The sequence below is a fragment of the Eretmochelys imbricata genome, chromosome 17, assembly GCF_965152235.1.
Source record: "Eretmochelys imbricata isolate rEreImb1 chromosome 17, rEreImb1.hap1, whole genome shotgun sequence".
Classification (NCBI taxonomy): Eukaryota; Metazoa; Chordata; order Testudines; family Cheloniidae; genus Eretmochelys; species Eretmochelys imbricata.
Window position 1 is genome coordinate 2,712,240 of NC_135588.1, and position 20,821 is coordinate 2,733,060.

At 40.9% G+C, this 20,821-nt stretch overlaps 2 protein-coding genes across 6 annotated transcripts in view; both read right to left on the reverse strand.

The window, feature by feature from the left end:
• SLC6A4 (solute carrier family 6 member 4) overlaps nt 1-6,687 on the reverse strand; it is a 37,447-nt gene extending 30,760 nt beyond the window's left edge. For 3 of the 4 annotated variants that reach the window (XM_077837013.1, XM_077837011.1, XM_077837009.1), the window contains exon 1: nt 6,606-6,687. The gene's annotated coding sequence lies outside the window, so the exon portion shown is untranslated. The remainder of the gene's footprint in view (nt 1-6,605) is intronic. The other variant, XM_077837010.1, reaches the window with a different exon arrangement.
• A 7,769-nt stretch (nt 6,688-14,456) lies between these two features.
• BLMH (bleomycin hydrolase) overlaps nt 14,457-20,821 on the reverse strand; it is a 31,994-nt gene continuing 25,629 nt past the window's right edge. For both annotated transcript variants that reach the window (XM_077836670.1, XM_077836669.1), the window contains exon 12: nt 14,457-15,459. In XM_077836670.1, the coding sequence (XP_077692796.1) occupies nt 15,308-15,459 (152 nt within the window). In that variant the 3' untranslated portion in view covers nt 14,457-15,307. The remainder of the gene's footprint in view (nt 15,460-20,821) is intronic.

Consider the following 20,821-nt stretch of genomic DNA (forward strand, 5'->3'; position numbering starts at 1 on the left):
TGGAGTTAGTTTTGTGTTGCCTTTCGTAAGTGTGGTATTAGTCTTTCAGAGGCCCAAAGTATCTGCTCCTCTTCCCATCCTTTTAATTCAGAGCGTAGAATGTACTGACACAGAGATTAAAGATTTTGGTGGTCTGTGAAAGGTGACAGACTGACAATACTGTAAACCACAGTCCTCTCATTATCCACAAATTGAGTATAGTACAGAGCACAGAAAGGGCCCAGCAGTGTAAGCTTCACCCACTTCCAGTGTACCTCACTCTTCTCTAGAGAAGCCACCTCTAGGGTCATGGGAAATCTGCCCTCTGTACCCATTCTGTCCTTGACCTCTCTGCCTAAAATGCCAGCCTCACTGAGATGTGGATTCATGTTCACTAGAAACTAGACCAAAGTCACTAGTTCACATAGGCCAAACAGCCTTTAGAATCATAGAATATAAGGGTTGGAAGGGACCTTAGCAGGTCATCTAGTCCAACCCCCTGCTCAAAGCAGGACCACTCCCCAATTTTTTGCCCCAAATGGCCCCCTCAAGGATTGAACTCACAACCCTGGGTTTAGCAGGCCAGTGCTCAAACCACTGAGCTATCCCTCCCCCCATAGATAAAGTGACTTTTGGTTACTCCCACTCGTGGCTAGAGAGTAAATGGGAAGGCTCTAAAGCTCATTAGCAACATCTTGATTTACACCATACACAAAAACTACATCTTTGGCTCATCTAGCAGAGAAGTCCTCTTAGAATGCCATTGCCCTGGGTTCCAATCCCATCTCGGACCTGACTATGGCAGTTCACTGTTTTACTAGTTTCAGAGTAACAGCCGTGTTAGTCTGTATTCGCAAAAAGTAAAGGAGTACTTGTGGCACCTTAGAGACTAACCAATTTGTTTGAGCATGAGCTTTCGTGAGCCACAGCTCACTTCAGCTGTGGCTCACGAAAGCTCATGCTCAAACAAATTGGTTAGTCTCTAAGGTGCCACAAGTACTCCTTTACTTTTTGTTTTACTAGTGTCTGCTAGTTTATTTCATGAGGCATACGGTGACCTCTAGTGGCAAGGTGTGCAACATACAAATAATTCCTCTCATTTGCTTCTCAGTGATCCTGTGTGAGAAAGTAAAAGAAGTACTTGTGGCACCTTAGAGACTAACCAATTTTTTTGAGCATGAGCTTTCATGAGCTACAGCTCACAATTGGTTAGTCTCTAAGGTGACACAAGTACTCCTTTTATTTTTGCGAATACAGACTAACATGGCTGTTACTCTGAAACCTGTGTGAGAAAAGTGAGAGGAAATTCTGATATGTGATATTAGTCCTTTTCCTGTTCTCTACATTTTTGAAAAGGTGAGATTCAGACCTTCAATCTAAATTCTGGCTAGAAGATTAAGCCAACCAAACCTGATATCCTGCTGTTGGCACCAACCAATACTTGATGCTTCAGAGGAAGGCAAACCACCATAATGCCTCTTCTGAGTTATGCAAAACTGTACTGTATGTGAATTCCTTCCTGACCCATGCAATGATTAGCTTATGCCCTGCAGTATGAGACTGGTTTATTCTTAATGTGCACAATTATAAAAGATATTATTGGTCATAAAGTCATCCAGGCTATTTTAAATCCTGCAGTCATGAAATACATATATTTGCATGCATTTCACTTCAAACAGATTATTTTTTCTTTTTAAATTTAATGATTTAAAAACCAACACTTGATCTTGCTGGTGTATCAGCCACTGGCTGTGTTAGAGCTGAATTCCTGTAGAAGGACTTTCATGTTATTAATATCACTTTGGGTATGATAGGAACCTGTGTTCCATCTGGCTTACTCCTATCCTCCACTTACAGATCAGCACCTGCTAAGAACTAAACTGCTCTGAACTGGAGAATTAAAGGGTAATACATATACTTAGCAAAACAGAACAAGCTATTTCTTAGTCTCTTCCACACTATAAATTGAAATTATTTCAGTTAATGTGTCCTAAATTAGTTCTCACTTTTACTTTTAGCTGTTTGGGGATTTTTCTTAAAAAATAATGTTGCTCTTTGGCTTCAAATGACACTTTATGCAAAAAATGAAACTCACACAAGCAGACACACACAAATACACAAAGCCCAAGTAAATTGGTCTCTTTTAGGGAACTTAGTAGGCGTTTGTGAGGGATTACAAATCATTCCTCTAGCATGGGAGAAGGCAGCGCAGCTCTTCTGCAACCACTGTTCTAGCCTCCAGGCTGCAATAGCAACCTCAGCCCTTCTCCACAGCATATGTAAAGGTTCCCAGACACTGGATCCACATAAGTATCTATTCAAAAGTCTCTTGCCCTTCTTCCTTACAGCCTTGCATAGTTCCACTTCTGTCCCCCTGCACAGGGCTGCCATGAGGGACTTGCACAAACTGTCCCTACTGCAACACTCTTGAGGATGAGAGAGATCCTGTTTTACTACATATGTGGAGGGGAGAATAGAGAGGCTCCTTAAATCCTCTTCTCCATTCTTGCCTTCTGTACCACCACAGGCCAGGAGAGATGCTTTATTTCAGATATTTAAATGACAGATTAGTTTAGGAGCAGAGATGCCATGGCAATGAGAGCTGCTTGGAAACAATAGACAAATAGACCAATTCTGGCCAATTACAGTTTGAAAACTTGCTCACAGCATATGTCCCAATGAATTTTACTTGCTCTTTATACCAGGAAAATCCTGTTTAGAATTGGCAATCATTTAATATAATTTGCTATTGAATGGGCCCATTTGTATTGATTTCATGCAAAGCAGTTTGGTCCCAAGAAAACCTTTCCCTATAATCTGAATTTTCCATTAAGCAAATTGACAGTAATTGGGATGCACTGTATTTTAAATCTTCAAAACGAGCATAGAAAAGTATGTAATCACTTGACAAACAGTCCTAGCTTTGGAGCTGGTCAGCTAGAGAATCAAAGAGTTAGGCACAGGGAGAGGCATTACTTCACTTCTAGTTCATCCCTCAGCCAATGTGGGGTTGATCTCTGCAGCTTGTTTTATTTATGTTTTATCTAGTCCAGTTTTAAATAAAATGTGTAGATGATAGATCTGATCCAAAGCCTACTGAAATCAGTGGGATTTGGATCACATCCACTATGCATGCTTAAATATATCTATGTGTCTTGAGATTTTATACCACTCCCCATCACCAGAGTATCCAAGCCCCTTATAATATGATACATTTAAAATATGCAGGTAGTAACATGGACCTTGTATGTGAATAATACTGGCACCTGAAGGGACATAACTTATCAAGGTCCAGATTCATAGAATAGAATAATAGAATATCAGGGTTGGAAGGGACCTCAGGAGGTCATCTAGTCCCACCCCCTGCTCAAAGCAGGACCAATCCCCAACTAAATCATCCTAGCCAGGGCTTTGTCAAGCCTGACCTTAAAAACCTCTCAGGAAGGAGATTCCACCACCTCCCTAGGTAATCCATTTCAGTGCTTCACCACCCTCCTAATGAAAAAGTTTTTCCTAATATCCAACCTAAACCTCCCCCACTGCAACTTGAGACCATTACTCCTTGTTCTGTCATCTGCTATCGCTGAGAACAGTCTAGATCCATCCTCTTTGGAACTCCCTTTCAGGTAGCTGAAAGCAGCTATCAAATACCCTCTCATTCTTCTCTTCTGCAGACTAAACAATCCCAGTTCCCTCAGCCTCTCCTCATAAGTCATGTGCTCCAGACCCCTAATCATTTTCGTTGCCCTCCACTGCACGTTTTCCAATTTTTCCACATCCTTCTTGTAGTGTGGGGCCCAAAACTGGACACAGTACTCCAGATGAGGCCTCACCAATGTCGAATAGAGGGGAACGATCACATCCCTCAATCTGCTGGCAATACTCCTACTTATACAGCCCAATATGCCGTTAGCCTTCTTGCAACAAGGGCACGCTGTTGACTCATAACCAGCTTCTCATCTACTGTAACCCTGGCCCCTTTTCTGCAGAATTGACTCTACTGAGTATCGTCTTATTCTGAAATCTACTGCAGATACAATATTACTTAATAGAGTGAGGGTGCCAGAGTATAGCCATAAATAATGAAACATCTGCAGCCTACACACAGGCACAGGGCTAAGTGTGGCTACACCTGCAATCACAATGTTCCTGAACAAACAGGCTTGTGTGGTGGGTCTTGCATGTCACCCTAGAAACTTTGTGCTCTTCTTAACTACCAGATGTGCAGCAAAACAACCTGGTGCATTAAGGAGGAAGCATCAGCCTTCACTCTGAATTTTATATTACAACCTTACTTTTATTTAGTTCTATATTTAACATTTCCCGAGAGAGAGGACACGTGACAGTGACTTATTTGTGGAATTCCTAGAGAACGGAAACCACATAATAGTGGCAAAGTTGTAGATTAAAGTAGATTGTGCTTTGCTATATCTTTCCAAGACAGTTGTTCAGACTATAGAGAAAGGAGGGGCACAAATGCATTCTGTAGCTGCGGAGTTTAAATGTTTAGTGCAGAGGAATAGATGAGCTTAGAGCGGATGCCATTCCCCTAGATATTATCTTTAAATCATTTATGTAATCTCCAAGAAAGATACATAATACAGTAAATGTCACAAAATTACTAGAGCCCCATCAGCAAGTCCAGACTCTTTCCATAGACAGGCAGATTGAGGTAATAATACATGCTCACTGTATAATAAGATACATGCATGCGTACACAGAGACTGACTACAAATTTTACACAAACAGGGCACATTTTTCTATAATTATGTTTGTAAATGCTTACGTAAGAAAGTAAATAAATGGTCACACACTTGTGTAGATGATCTTTTCTATACGGCTGCTTGGTACAAGGCTATCGTCAAGTTACAGCAGCAACCTTCTGGTTCCAAGCTCTACTGCAGCATTTCATGAAAACCCCTGTATCCTACATGGCCTTTATTGTGCAAAGCTATTTGCATGAAAAATAACTGTCCGAACAGGCAGTGCTACAGAGCTATCTTTAGAAGAGAACGAAGACATTAGCACCAGGAAGGGTACCATGGTGCTGCATCCTGATTTCCTTAATGCCGCTCCTGTCGGAAAACTCAACATGTGTCCTTGCAGAAAGGCACAAGGGAGATGAGAGATGCTATACATTTTCCATACATGGGGATACATTTTTTTGATTGGATTCCCACAGTGTGTGGACACTTTTTGTAAAGTTGCAGAGCTATTAGAAACTCATACCCCCCCCTTTTCAATTAGAAAATGCACCCACGCAGCCATTGGCCATATGCTTTCTTTATAAAGCACTTCCCAAGAATCCTCATTATTATCCAACTCCAAGGCAGAGCTGCTTAGCATCTAGCCACTCAACAGAAACACTAAGAGAAGAGCCATGAAGGTTTAAAATCAATTGCACTGCATTACATCTGATGAAGTGCCTGGAAATAAACAACCCAAATTCAAAAATCCCCAAACCAAACTATCTCCAGCTTAGGGGCTGAAACTAGGGATGTTTGGAGCGGGGAGGGGCTGCCACAGTCCCTGGCTTGAAGTGGTTTCCATCATATACAGGGTTTACAGTTTGGTTCAATGACTCTCACCAGCTCCTATACAAATTGTTCCAACACCTCTGTCTCCAGGAGTCCAAATCCATTGAATTATCTCTTTACTTCACTTTTGCCTTTCATATTAGATCCGTTTTCTACTCTTAACCTTCCAAGTCATTTTATATGTATCGTTGGAAGAAGAACCACTTTACACTACATATTTGATCACCTTATATTCTTAATCATTTGAGCTTCTGTAATATTTATCAAACTTGTAGCTAAGCCAACAAGTCTGATAATTGCATAGGTAAACACTGATTACAACAAATACATTCACAAAATACTCTTCAGTCTATTTCTTACAATAATTCTGTTCCATCAAGTTAGATAAACCATTCTAAAATAATAAATGATAATTTCAAATATAAATTAATGTGGCTAATTAAATTAAATGTTTATTTTTGTCCTTTTAAAGTAAATCAGAATTTTGCATTGATTTTGTCTCAGTTTCTTTCCCTTTCACATAAATTCTTCTCTAGCTCAGTTTAATATACTTCTTCTTGAATTTGAAATAAATGCTCTATTCATAATACAAGAATTTAGATTGTCATAAATTCTAATTTCAAATTGTCATAACATGTTCTGCTGCGGGCATTTGTCCAGTAATTATTAATGTTGCAGACAAATGCCTGGATGAGACAGCGGGCATGTAGCTGCAGAAAAGCAAACTGAGGCATACGTTTAATGAATCAAAGCAAACTTTCACCAAAATTCAAGGCATCCTTTTCTCAAAGCCATGACAGATGTGTTTTTTCTCCCAACACTTCAAACAGTGCTGGGAGCCCTATAAAGCGTTCATTTAAAAACAACTCTAAAAGTAAACAAACAAAATGTATTATATAAACTTTAGTTCATTATCACTTTCTAAAGTTCATAACCATAGTTGCAAGAAGCAATGAAACAGTAAAAGTTAATGAAACACCAGTGCCTGCCTGAAGCATAAGACAGACTCTTTCAGATAAAAGAGTCTGTCTGGCTCACATAGTATAAAACTTTACATGTCTGTAGGTTTAAAACAAAATGAAAAAGTACCTGCCTTTCAGATGAATCTGAGGTGCTTTTCCCCTGGAGTTATCCAAGACTGAGTAACCCTAACCCTACATTTACTTCAGAGCCTCAAACTCAGCCTGTGGGCAACTCAGCATCTTGGTGAGGTTTTTGTACACCAATCCCCCTCACATGGTCTGATTTCCAGATAATCTGCTGCCAAAGAGCTCTTTAAGAATTTTTGCGTCACTTTTAGTCAAATAAACTTTATGTTTCACCAGGGCTGCAGCTCAATTTTCCTCCTAGAGGTGGGTAGCTACATTTGTATGTTCTGATCAGTTCAGGAGAGCAGGATCCAGCTAAGACAGGCAGGCTGAAGGTGAGGAGACGCTCACTGTTAAGGCATAATTTTCATGTCTCTGATTACAGCTATAAATAAGGGGATGGTGGTGACAAGAAGATGACAAACAGGGTTAATGATCAGTGAATTAGAAGTGCACAGGTGGGTCTATACGATAAAAAGGTATACTATAAAAAAAGAACTGAGGTCCTAGTTCTAGAATAGAATGGAGAAAGGATGGTTCTTAGACTTCCTTGTTACTGATTACTTACATTATTTTAATGCAGAAATATAAATGGGGGGTGATTTTGTTATAAAATGTGAGGCACAAGTTTTTGAAAAGTGTTTTTCTACTTTAATCAAGACAAGTCACTTCCTCTGTCTCTCCCACACGTCAAAAAACCTCCAAAACAAAGGCTTTTTCTCCAAGGTACTTCAGTCCAGAGAAAGTCATTGTACAGTCTCAAACTTTACATTGTGTTTATAGAAGATGGAAAAAGCATAAATCAGTGAGTATGTCCCAGTTTGTATGAAGATTTGAAAAAGAAAGCAGAAAATCATAAGGGGGGAAAGAATAGCAAATTTTTAGAAGGAACAACAAAACAGCTGATATAAGTGGCAGTTTGAAAAGATCTGTTCTGAGTAGTTCAGTAATAACAGAAACTCTGACAACAAACAAGCCGAGGGCTATAATTACTGCTTCCTTTCCTCTGACTGCTGGTCCAGGTCCCCTTCGCCGCAGCAGTGGCTATTGGCACCATCTCAAGGACAGTTGTGGTAATGCAACACTGTTAATAAGAAAAGGAGTACTTGTGGCACCTTAGAGACTAACCAATTTATTTGAGCATAAGCTTTCGTGAGCTACAGCTCACTTCGTCGGATGCATACTGTGGAAACTGCAGTAGACATTATATACACACAGAGACCATGAAACACTACCTCCTCCCACCCCACTGTCCTTACCAGCAGGACAGTGGGGTGGGAGGAGGTATTGTTTCATGGTCTCTGTGTGTATATAATGTCTTCTGCAGTTTCCACAGTATGCATCTGATGAAGTGAGCTGTAGCTCACGAAAGCTCATGCTCAAATAAATTGGTTAGTCTCTAAGGTGCCACAAGTACTCCTTTTCTTTTTGCGAATACAGACTAACACGGCTGTTAACACTCTGAAAACTGTTAATAAGAGATACCTGAACCCAAATCCTTGCTTTTTCCTGGTAATTCTGTGTGAACATGCTGTAAAAAAGTGTTTTATCAGTTTTTAAACTTGTTGCCTTCTAATTTCTCTACAGCTTTCTTGTTTTTCTATTACTGGCCAGGGTAAATAGCAATGTCTAGCTGGTTTCCTCTTTTACATCACTTTGTCATGTCCCCCTCATACTCTTCTTTCCAAATTAATAGTCCTAGATGTTCTCTGGAGAAAGGGGAGACAAGCACATTTCCCATTCTGCTCCCAGCACTCTATCCCATCCCCAAGAGTCTGAGAGGCTGAAGGCTCATTGTGTCTCACTCACTACATCTTACTTGAGATCTAAGCGGAGTATTTGTATGTATAAAGGGTCTGTTTGCAGACTTAAATCTAGCATTTCAGGGATTATTTTGTTCATGAAAAGAATCCATTCCTTCACTCTCAACCAGAATTCCCAGGTCTCTAATACCAGAATCCTGGAATAGATTTTCCAGGAACTCTGAGTCTACTCTCTCACTGAAAACAGGATCTTTCATCACCGTTTTTGGAGTTTTTTTCCCCTCACTGGTAGAAATATATAAGAATCTGCATGACGTGTCTTTTTAAAAAAATGTTATTTGTTGCTGTATCTCCACTTTACTGTGCTCAGAGCAGACTTTTGCCATGGTTTCTGAACTATTACTGAACACAGTTTGTCTCAGTCTACACTGGTAGTTAAAACTGTGTTCAGCTGCACACACTGAGGACACTCAATGTCAGCAACTGGTAATATATAGACAAAGCTTGAAGGTACACAGTGTATTGAGAACATATAGAGAGCATTAACAATTACTTAGCTTGGCTTTTTTGTTCACTTATGGTTTTTTTCCACCCTTTCACTGCAGTATATGTATTTTATTTGTTCTGTAAAGTACATAAAACACTTTGTGGATACTGTATAAATAATAATAATTGCATCCCAAAAACTGATTATTAATTTATTCATGGACTTTTCTATATCACTCATCACTATATTATCTGACCACTTCACCAATATTAATGACTTTATTTTCAGAACCCCAGAGAAGTGAAAGGATGATATTATTCCTATTTTACAAAAGGACAACTAAGGCACAAAAAAGATTAGGGTCATAAGGCTCAGCTAATGTTGGGTGCCTGATCTGAGATGACATGGGTATGATTTTTCAGAGTACTTAGCGTTTTGTAGCAGGTGATGTGTTCAAAGCAGAGTCCCATTGAGTTCAGCTGCAGCAGTGAGTTCAGGTGAAAGCATAATGATTGTCTGATTTTACCCACATAGCTGCTGCTGGGGCATTTGATACACTGGACAAGGTACATCACACGTTGTGTAGGACCCGGGGATCTTGAGAGGTGTGTTGTGAAGCATACTGCTCATCGTAGCAGTGGAGATAACAGCGGCAGGTTTTGCATATGTTGATATTCTGGCAGTAAGAGTGCCCTGTAAGAGTGTCAGTCAGAGGGCTGCCTGGGTACTCTTTTTTGTGTCACTCAGGAAGCATGTGGAAGATCTGTGGGGTGGGTTTGAAGTAAATTAAGCTAAACTGAATTAAGGCAACTTTAATTCTGAATGAGAGTTCACACAAGGGTTCAGGGCAGTTTAACGAATCCATTTTAAATTCACATATTTAATTAATTCAGTTTAAATTTCCTGAGTGTTCCTGTGTAGACAAACCCTTGGTCTTGCTGTCTACCCCCTAGTCTCCTTGTCCCCATATATTCCCTCCACTCCTGTCCACTCCACCCAGGTCCAGCTGTTGCCCTATCTATATCTGAGTCCGGCAGCTGCCTCCTCCACACTGCCTAGATGCTGCCAAGGGACCATTGGAAGCACAGGAAAAACAATATCCTTGTTTTCAGTTCTGATGCCTGGTGCCACAGCAATGGGGAATTAGCAGTTTCACGGAACGTCCCATTCAGCCCCTGGAGCACTGAACCGGAGCATGCTAAGCACAAATGGAATCTCAGAAGAGTTTAGCTGCCAAACTCTAAGAAGTCTCTTCTGAGTGTGTGCAAACAGATTTTTTCAAAGGCTTATAACTTGGCCAAGTTTGGGTGGATTTTCAAGGGAAAAGCAAAAAACACATGCCTTGGACCAGGGAGACTCCCTACCATATTTCAAGTCTTTACTCCAAAAGCATGGGGGAGTCTAAAGCTTTCCAGCAAAAAAGTTGTAAGAAACAAATATTTAACATGGGCAAAACAAATTTTTTCACGAATCAACTTCCCAGAAATGGCTGAACCATTTTATTGGAACCTTTAAAAAAAAAAAAAGAAAGAAAGAAAAGAAAGTCTAAGGCAGACACCCTACATTGAAAATTTCAACCTGAACAGGATGATTAGTTGGGAACTCTATGAGTTTTATCTTGTAGCATTTTCCTGAAGCATAGGCTTCCCACCAGAAGAGGGGGATATAACCTTAAGTTACCTGCCCTGGGCCCAAGTAGAGCCTACACCAGAACTTGTAACTGATCTTAGGAGGAAGTTGCAGGCCCCAGTCTGGTGTTTAGAACAGCTCCCTTGAGTGCAAAATTAAACGGTCATTGCTGCAACAAGATACCATAGGGAAACAGAATATGAAGTTCAATCTCAGTTCTAGTCCAGCAGGACATGGGTGCAAATCACAGTTACAGTATGTGTGGGAAGAAAATGTACATAGGTAGGTGGCTTTGCAAGAACCCTGGATGAAAAATTCAGTACCTGCTTAGGTGTGAGGCATGTCCTGCCCTCCCCACATAGCAGGGCATTGTCGTAACATGTTGTAGGCAGGGACCTTCCGTGAACTATCACATGGAAAAGTGTTATGGTTATAGTCATAAAAGTTAGAGAAGGAATGCACCTCACCATCAGCCATTCCATGTGAAATTCAAAGATCTTTCTCTCCATGTGCAAACCATATATCAGGGATACAACTAAGCTAGATAAGGAGAGAACTCTGAGGTGTTTGTCTTCTCTCCCCCTCCAGCCTCAACCTTCTGTTACCAACTGGTTATGAATGTTTCCTTGTAATCTGGATTTACAGTCCCTTACAGACAAAGTTTCCCTTGCCCTAAAATTGTACATTGAGCAGGCCAGATTTATTCATAGATTTGTATTCCATTAATTGAAATGCAGAGTTTTAATCCTAATCCTCTCTTCTCTGATCCAGCCGCTAAAAACTGACTTGAGAAAAACAAAATGTTCCTCATTTAAACTGTCCCATCAAACCAGACTGAAGAAGTGCTGGGCCCATATCTGGCACGCCAACTCGTTCCATGCCACAAATATATTTCTGTGCATGTGAGAAGAGACTGAGGTTCTTTTGGGACCATCAGCACTCTCAAGCTGTTCATGACACCAGAATCTGTTTTTTATAACGTATCTTGAGGCTTATCAATGTTTTCTCTGGCTGGCTCCATTCTTAATTCTAACACTGAAGGTTGCCATTCACATCACCACCTTTTCCTTTAGGACAAAGGGGCAGCATGGTCTGGTAAATTGATGACGAACCTCTGACCCAGGAACTACCAAACTGCAGTCATTTCATCACTCTGCGCCTCAGCTCTCCCATCTGTAAAATTAGGGACACCTGAAGTGATGCAGGACACTCCAATTAAGAATTTTAAAAAAACATTGAACTTTCTGTACAATTCTTTAATAATTTGCATCTAAAAATGACCAGGTTTCTGTTGGATTAGACTTAAAGATGAGGGACAATTGCCTACTTATGTTAGCAGCAAATAGATCATTAAAGTCAGATACAAATATAAAAAACACTGGAGGGAGGGTTGGAATCAATTTTCTTCAGTTTTGTTGTTGTTGTGGAATTTCCATGTATGCTGCGATGCCCTAAACTCTTGCCTCAGGAGAGCACACTTAATCATTTATTATTTGATGGCACCCAAAAGAACACTCTACTTTGCCAGAGATACAGGGCCCACTGTCCCCAGAGATTAGTAGGGACATTTTACATCTACTACACTATCACCAGGAGCTGGTGGAGGGGAATCTATTTATACATACGAATTTTAACCACCATTTCAGATGTTGCAATTTAAAAAAAAAGGACAAAATGTCAGTGTTGTTTAATAGTCAACAAATCACCAATAGCTAAGGGGGCTGATCTGTTTTATTAGATAAAAATGGCCATTGACAGAGCACTACAACAAAGAGCACTGCATAAGAACAGAGAAAAAACAGGAGCATGCAACTCCTGGTTGCTGTCAGTGGCAGAAAACGGGAATCCGACTATTGAAAATTCCTGTGACAATTCAAGTAACTCAACACACAGCATCCTAGTAGTCTCCCTGTTGGCCTCAAAGTACAGTAAAGGTATGGCTACACTTCACACTAGAGTGGTAGTTGTCAGCTGCAGGAGACATTCCCATGCTAGCTGCGATCAAGCTTGAAAGCTAAGAACGAGTGTAACCAGTGCTTAATTTGTTTGGCAGTTTGTAGCCCCAGCACCTCTGGGCTTGCTGCATCAGCTATGAATGTAAAACTATTGCTTGAGCCACAGCACCTCTTTCAGAGTAGCAGCCGTGTCAGTCTGTATTCGCAAAAAGAACAGGAGGACTTGTGGCACCTTAGAGACTAACCAATTTATTTGAGCATGAGCTTTCGTGAGCTACAGCTCACTTCATCGGATGCATACCGTGGAAACTGCAGCAGACTTTATATATACACAGAGAATATGAAACAATACCTCCTCCCACCCCACTGTCCTGCTGGTAATAGCTTATCTTTCATTACAAATTACCTCTTTCATTACAAATTAAGCGCTGGTGTAACACTGCTGTGACTGGGTATCTGTGCCGAGTAGACACCCAGTGGTTTGGAGGGGTTCATACTCCAGGAGGCAAGCTCCTCCCCCCACAGCTACCCTCCTTTTTAGTGCACTAGCTGGATCAGACCTAACATGGGCATCTCCCTGAGCTAGAAATTACACTTCCATCTTGAAGCAGACATACCCTTACACACATTGGTATAGCCTACTGAAAGCTGTTGATTTAACAACCCTTGGAGTGATCAAAGTAGAGGGAAGAACTGGAATATATTTCTCTCCCCTATCCCCCTGCAAAGATTTTAGAGCAGCAGTGAGTGTAGATAGAATACTGCTTCTGCCAGACTGGCTTCATTTTACATGGCCTGCTTGAACCATCAGAATGTTCTGTGCTTTTTGAAACGGGGGGGGAAGAACCCAAGCTATTGTATAAACTGTACTAGGAAACATCCGGGCAAGGACAGCAGAGATAAGCTCACACCGGACAATAGTTAAATATATTCCAAATTAAACAAAAATGGGCTTGAACACAGTTTAAGCTTGTCAAACTCAAACAGAGCTGGCATAGGCAAAAAATGCTCTTCACTGTATCTCAAAAGAAGTTAACTCCTTTTGATGGCTATAATCGAGTGGTAAACATGCAACATCAAAAGCAAAAAACTTTAAGTGACTAGGATATTGAACTTTAAGAAAAAGCCCATGAGCCTTAGCATACTTCAGAACCACATTCAACCAAGAAAATTGCTTACTTGCCCCAGTTAAGGTAGTTTGTGTGTGTACATTAGTGCTTTTTTGTATGGGTGGGGTTTGGACAAGCACATATGAATGTGCTTTATAAATATGAAGCAAAACAGAGACCACCTCCTGTCTGCTGTGTAATGCAGCCTTCTACAGATTTTTGTAGAAATCAAGGACAATCCATTTTTCCAGAGGTAATCCAAGGATTGGGTGTTTGAAATCTGGGAACACATGCACTGGAATGCTTATATACTAGCTTCAAATTTCTGTTGGTGACTAATACTATCAGAAGGAAAGGTGCAAGCAATTCTGTTTACAGCTAAGTCTTTTGCTTGTCTTTACACCATGAATTTTTAATGAGCCTTACTTGAGGTGAAAAAATATTTTGATGGAAGTATGTCAGTAACAGAAGCTGAATTTGGAACCCCAAGAATCCCATTTGTTGCTTGTACTTAGGACTGTTCTTTTCTGTCAATATTCTCTTCACTTTGTCCAACCCCACCTTTCTCCCTTCCCCTGCATGGAGTGAGTAAGGACTCCATGCAGAACAGCACAAGCCATTGTCACAGAGGTCATGGTAGGCAGTTTAACAGCTTGGCTCGATTTGATCCGAGCATTTACATTGTGCTCATCACCTTGGCATTTAAGTGCCTGTAGTGTGAATGTCTTCTCCCATGCTGTGTGCAGATGGAGAGCCTTTATGTCAACTATGGAGAAGATAAAGCAACATGGCTTGTTGAGCTGCTAGTGTTTCGGCTCCCCAAGAGTTGTTTATGGGTCATTAACATCTTTCCCATCCAATGAAGTTACATGTAGCTAATTTATAAAAGAAAACAGCTATACCCATAACTCCAGAAAGTTTTTTTTATTCAAAAGCTTCATAGCACCATCTAGTTGAAGATGTCCAAATAAAATGCAGTAATTAAAAACCCAGTTTTACTAGAGCACCATATTCTTTAACTTTGCCTGGGATCATATTTATTATGGTTGTCCTTGCTAATCCTACAGGAGTTATTTTTCAGTGAGTACAGATTAACACACACCAGAATCAGTCTGTCATACTTGGGTAGGAAAGAGCAGGAAGCAAGTCAGACTAAGTACATTTGGTAAAAGGCTCAATGCTGCTGGAATAGGAAACCATTCCAGAAAAATTACTAGAAGAAAATAGAACCATCTCTGTACACCTACCTCCTTAAGACCAACTCCTATTATGCAGAAAACCAAAAATGTGAATAGCTCTCTAGAAACAAAATGAAGCCAATACTGAATCTGGACACTTATAGTACAAATAAAAACATGAAAGACTAATTATAAACATTTTGCTGTACTTTTCTTAATATCACTCAGCTAATTAGCCTAAAATTTGGCCATCTACAACCCTCTCCCCTGTGGAAAGCACTGGTCAAAACAGTTTGACAGAGTTATGTTCATTATTAAAAAGATAAAAATCCAAACTGCCACTGAAAGCAATTATACAGTATCATGATGAGGTGGGTAAATTTTGTGGACGCGCACAGAGTAGCCTGACAGCTCTTCTATTCAGCCATTCAGTAAAGCGCTATTTCCCAAAGAGATCCCTAGCATACATTTAAAGATTGTAAATGCTGCATGCTTGGTCTTATTTGGCTATGGCTTCCAGTCTCTGGGATTCTCTATCACATCTACTTCTGGTTGACCATTAGGAGGCAAGTACTGTGCAGTTCACTTGGCTAATGCACCCATGGGGTCCCATGCCGGCAAGACAATGGGTTCCTGCTGCATCACTGCTAAGACGTCTTCTGGCACATGCTTCTTATCCACCACCACTTCATACACATACTCAGAAAACCAGTCATCAGACATGATCAGGTAACCTGGAGATAAAAAACAAAGTAGGTTACTAACAAAGAGGCATGGATCTTATGCAAAATTGTATCATGTCCAACAACTTCATACTGTCAAACAGGATAATCATATTTCCACAGCAACTTTCATGACAGTCTTGGAGACTTCAATTTTCTGTTCCTTTAGTTATTCTGAACTATCTGGTTAAATAGATTTTAGCTATGACAGAGACTTGGATCAACAAGCCTAAATAGGAAGAAAGTTTGACTAGAGTGTCTTGGACAGGAAATCCTGAAAACAGTTTTGCAAATACAGGCATCTTAGTGCAAGGAAGAGACTATCTGTACTGAACAAGAGAGGGTCTGAGCCAGAACAAAGGATTTCTAATCTGGGCAACAAACAGCAGTCCTGGGGCATAGATCATCCTTACACAGAAGGCAGTGGAGGCTCATTTTATAATCGCTCAGTCATATGTTGCTGTTCTAATGGACATCAAGAATATACTAAATACATTCCTGATTGTTTAGGCTAAACTTCAGACTGTTTTATCCATGCTTATTAACCACTCCAGTTTTCTGGACAAGAAAGCCCAGATCTCAGTTTCAGGAGATGGAGAGAATGTGCGCGTCCATATTCGATGCTAATTTCTTCCCTCAAACACAAAGCCACTGAGACACCCTCTGGCTGAAATAAATCTTGAGGATAAACTGCACCTCATTTTTACACCCTTCCCTCTTTATGAGGCTCTGGGTGGGAATCTTAATGCAAGATCCTTCTACCTGTATAAAGAAGAAAATCCTACATCTAAAAACATCTTTGCTTTCAGCATTATCCTGCTCTCTGAAACAAACAAATCATTTAAGACATTACACACCACCCCATTCCAGGGAACTCAGCATAAATTGAGAATGTGTGCCGTCAGGGAGAGGGAGGCTATATTTGATAGAAGACAGATGAAGCTTTGTGTAATAAAGTTTCTCATGTCCCTATAACAATTATCACCACACAATCAAATGAAACAAGAAAATGCCCAAAGAATATGGACAATAAGTGCATCTATCTACACCATCTTGTTTCTAAAGCAAGAGATCAGATTGAATTCCCATAAATTAAAAAGCCTATCAATTGTAATGCGAGCTAGAAGCTGGTTTGGTGGTACTGCCAAGGGAAGCTGCCTTGATTGTTCTCTTTCTTCAGGATATGAGTTCTTGGGACACAAAAAACCTCACTCCTGACAGCCAACAAGTAATTGCACTCTGTGAGGATAATGAACTCCCTGCCTCTGTGGCTGTTGACATTCTGCATGTTGGAGCTGGACTGTACTGATTGGGATCACAGCGTCCGAACAAGGAGGAAGTGCCAAGTAAAACTTCAGAACATGTGAACAGGGATGGTCACTGTTGCTTGAGAAGGCCTGTAGCCAGGGTCACAGAGAAAGCCATAATTTTCTTCATTAAATGGAATTATTCCCATGCCTCAAGGGAAACAATATACATATCCTGACCTGCACATCCTGTCCAAACAGAACCCAAGGCTCTGCATTCCAGCTAAGTGGGATAAGCAGAGGATAGTGAGTTTTGATTGTATTTCAGGGCAGAAGCCAGCAGTGAAGACCCCCTAGGCCCATCCACCTATCAGTCTAGTGTTTCTACTCTAGCCATGTCTGTTTAGAGAGAGAACGGAGGTTCTGGCATAGTATCTTTGTGTTCTGACAAGAGGCTCACCATGGCCTAACAGATGACTGCCCAATAAGTACGGTATGACATTTAGTTCTCAGGTACCACCCTAGCACAAAGCTGCTCCATGTTTCCCACTTCTTCCCCCAAGAAAAGCTGAATGAAGGGATCATTTTTTAGGAAGAGCCAACCAAGGAAGGTTGGTCCAGTGATTTGGGCACTAGACTTGGAAGACCCAGGCAAAAGTCCCTGCTTTGCCAGACACCCACTTTCACACAGGAAAAGCCACTTAGCCTCTCTGTGCCTCAGTTCCCCATCTGTACAATGGGACTGCCATATTTCACAGGAGTGGGAGGATAAAAAAGGTTCTGAGGTGCTCAGACACTACAGTCAAGTTCCTAGGATAGAGAAAGAATGAGACTGTAGTAAAGATGCTAGGAACAAAAGCAGGAGGAGCGTGCCAAAAGGGATGACAAACTAACAACAGTTTACATGGCTGCCAGCTGAAGACTTACAGTAAGAAAGGCTTCTCTTTGTGCTGAAATAGACAGAGACCCCTGTCGAACAGATGGGATAACATGATTCAATGTTCATTCAGCATTCACCTTTGGAGACCATCTCCTTGGTTTTAAAAAGAGGTCTGATTGGAGATGCTGGGTTCAGACTTAGGTAACACTGTACTGATACAAAGAGCGAGCAGAGTTATTAAACTCATCTGCAAGGCTGATAAAGTGACCAATAAAACGTAGCATAGAAAGTTTTGCTGGAAGGAAATTTGTCTTATCTCAAACAAAAAAACCAAAACCCCATACAATATTTGGCAGGAACTGCATTTGTTCCTTGAGAAAAACTAAAGAGATTCCAAGAAAACAAGAGCATTACAAGAGAATCATATCATTAGTGAATATTTAGGAGAGGTGACGTTCACTGTTCCACGGGCTCACTGTTCCACGGGCTCCCTGTCCCCCACTACAAGCCCCCTAGTGATGGTTCTGCTCTCTGGACACAGGCAGACAATAGTGGATGTGTTTAAATTGCTCCCCACTTTCAGCAGCTACATAATGTGAAGGCTCCTCTTTTTGGTCCAGCCTTCACTTCCAGGATTAAGCAAGTCTAGGAAGACTGGTGGCTGTTGGGTACCCCACCACACAAGCTGTGTAAAGGGATCCAACTGGATAATATGGGTCCAAAGGAAAGTGTGTATATGGGGGAATGCCAGTAGTTTCTACATCCCACTATAACTTTAGCCTCCTCATGGCCTGAAAGACTAATCTCTGCTGTACTGTTTCAAGTGGTACCCTTTGACATCCTGCTCAAGAAACAGTGAAGTTTGGGCCTGTTTTTATCCCAAACTCCAACTGGGTCTCAAATGTTACGTGCCAAGTGTAATGTAATTCTTGGACTCTTCCCTAGTGATGGACACTGGTGCTTTGTATTGGGTTTATCCATGCACAGCTTTAAAGGAACATGCTGTGAGAAGGTGCTGCCCAAATCCTTCCTGAGATAAAGACACAAGGCTTTCTGCCAGGCTCACTCAGCCGTCTAGCAAGTGTGCTGGGGTATCAGAGTTCAAATCCCAAGCTCCCTGGGCCAGCAGGGGCTGAATGCTGAAAAGGCAGAGATGGGGATGAAGCACCATGCCTAATGCCGCTCAAGTAACCACTTGTGGTCAATGCCCAAGGAAGAGCTGATAGGCTCTAGAGGAATATGTCTAGTTGCTCTCAGATAAAAGGAAGCTTGTTGTGACCCACAGATGAGAAAACTGTTCTAGGGTTTACCACCCCAAAATGTTTCCTTGAACCAAAGAAACAGCTCAAACCAGCTAGGTCTGATGGAACATTTTAAAGTATAAGGAAATTTCCCAGACAACTCCCTGACCTAAAAAAACACACAGGCAATAAGCAAGATTCTAAAGAAAGGTTGCATCTTATGAAACAGCAGATGAATGACAGTAACCCATCCCTAAGGATGTTGTGTTCACATGTGTTGTGTGCACACATCCATGTCAGGAACATGGAAACAGATTTACATCCCCTGTACAAAACAGTGCAACACTTTACAGTAAGACAACTCATTTTGGAATTCTAATGGAATAGTTGAGCTCCTATAAAATACACATAGAAGAACTCATTGATCAAAATGAGTTCATGTTTGTAATAAAGTGACATTTGAGGCAGTAACTAGGTGTTGCTGCTTATAAAAAAAGCAGCTTAAGCTGCCATGCTGGCAGACTACAAGCTCCAGAGAGTAAATCTTGAGCAACATGAGTGATCTGGTTAGCTTTCAGCTTGTTATTTTTAAACTCTAAAAGTCTGAAGTGCTATACGTTGTCATCTTATGTAGTTACAACAGTTTATTGTTTGGTTGACTTTGGATTTTAGTACGGTTGTGAAGGAAACAAACGGAGAGCCAGGAATAGCAGAGGCTCTTCCTACACGGACCTGTCCAGGTACCACAGTCCTCCCCGGTAGCTCCCACCAATGTTGCAGCCTGGTGTCCATTTTCACAGCTCTGCCAATGCACTTTACATTTTAAGTGCGGAAGGGTTACAGTTATACTCCTCATGAGTAATGGCTGCCTTTTGGACTTAAATGGGTCTATCCTACATCAAGGTTTTGAAATAAGGACGTATGCCCTCTAAGCACTCAGACTAATTAAATTTCACTTCAAAGCCACAAACTTTCTGGATAGGCAGAAGGCAAGTGCAAAGTTGCTAATAATTGACCTGAATGTGAGCACCATTAACTTTACAGAAGCCTTTTCCCTTACACTGTTCTAGGAGCATTGTCCCCAAAGAATGCCTATACTCAGCATGTTCAACTTTACACGATGTCTTTACACCACACTTTGGGACAGAAATGACTCATTACCCTAACAAAGGAGCTAAGTCCCAATGAATTCCATGCTAAGTATTTGTAAAGGAGGACAAGTGGGGACATTAGTTTTTTCCTAGCAGCATTCCTCCACAACCAGATTAATGGCACCCAACATAAGCCAAGTACCTAGAGCATAAAACAAATTCTCATTAAGAACTGGGTGCCATTCACTAGACCCTACACTTTCAAGATATGGTCAAGGTCAAGAGCTGTTGTATGGGCCTGGATTCTGAACGCAACCTGTATCTTGTTAATGAGTATGGGCTAAGACATAAGCATACAAAAAACCACACACTATGGAAAGTAATGCTTGCTAATCGAATACTAGATCTATTAGTTTGTGCATAGGAAGGAAGCTAGAGGTTCAATATTAACTTCGGTGTTGAGTTTCTTTACATAACAATATTCCCAAGTGCATCTGTACTAATGGATGGACCCACAAGGCTTGTTAACATTGTAAAGTTGAGTGTTTCAGTCTAGTTTCAGTCAACTGTCTGTTAAGATTATTGGATTTTTGTTGGAAAACTTGAGTAGATGTACTTTGAATTTAAATAGCTGTGTCAGGACAGAAACTGCTGCATATGAAGCAGAAGCAAAACATAGGCACCTGCCAGGAATATTTGAAAGGTTAGTGAATTTTTCACGTAACCAGAAAAGTGACATCAATAGCTTAAATTAAAAGGCCACATGGTATTCTCTGAAATTAACCTCAAAGTGTCTGTTTTTGACTCTACAAAAATAAAAATCGAAGAGAACTTGTTCTAAATATACTCCATTATGGGGTGAAACCCCCAGGCACTGTGGGAATTTTCAGCCATGCCAAGGTTTGAGAGTGTGAC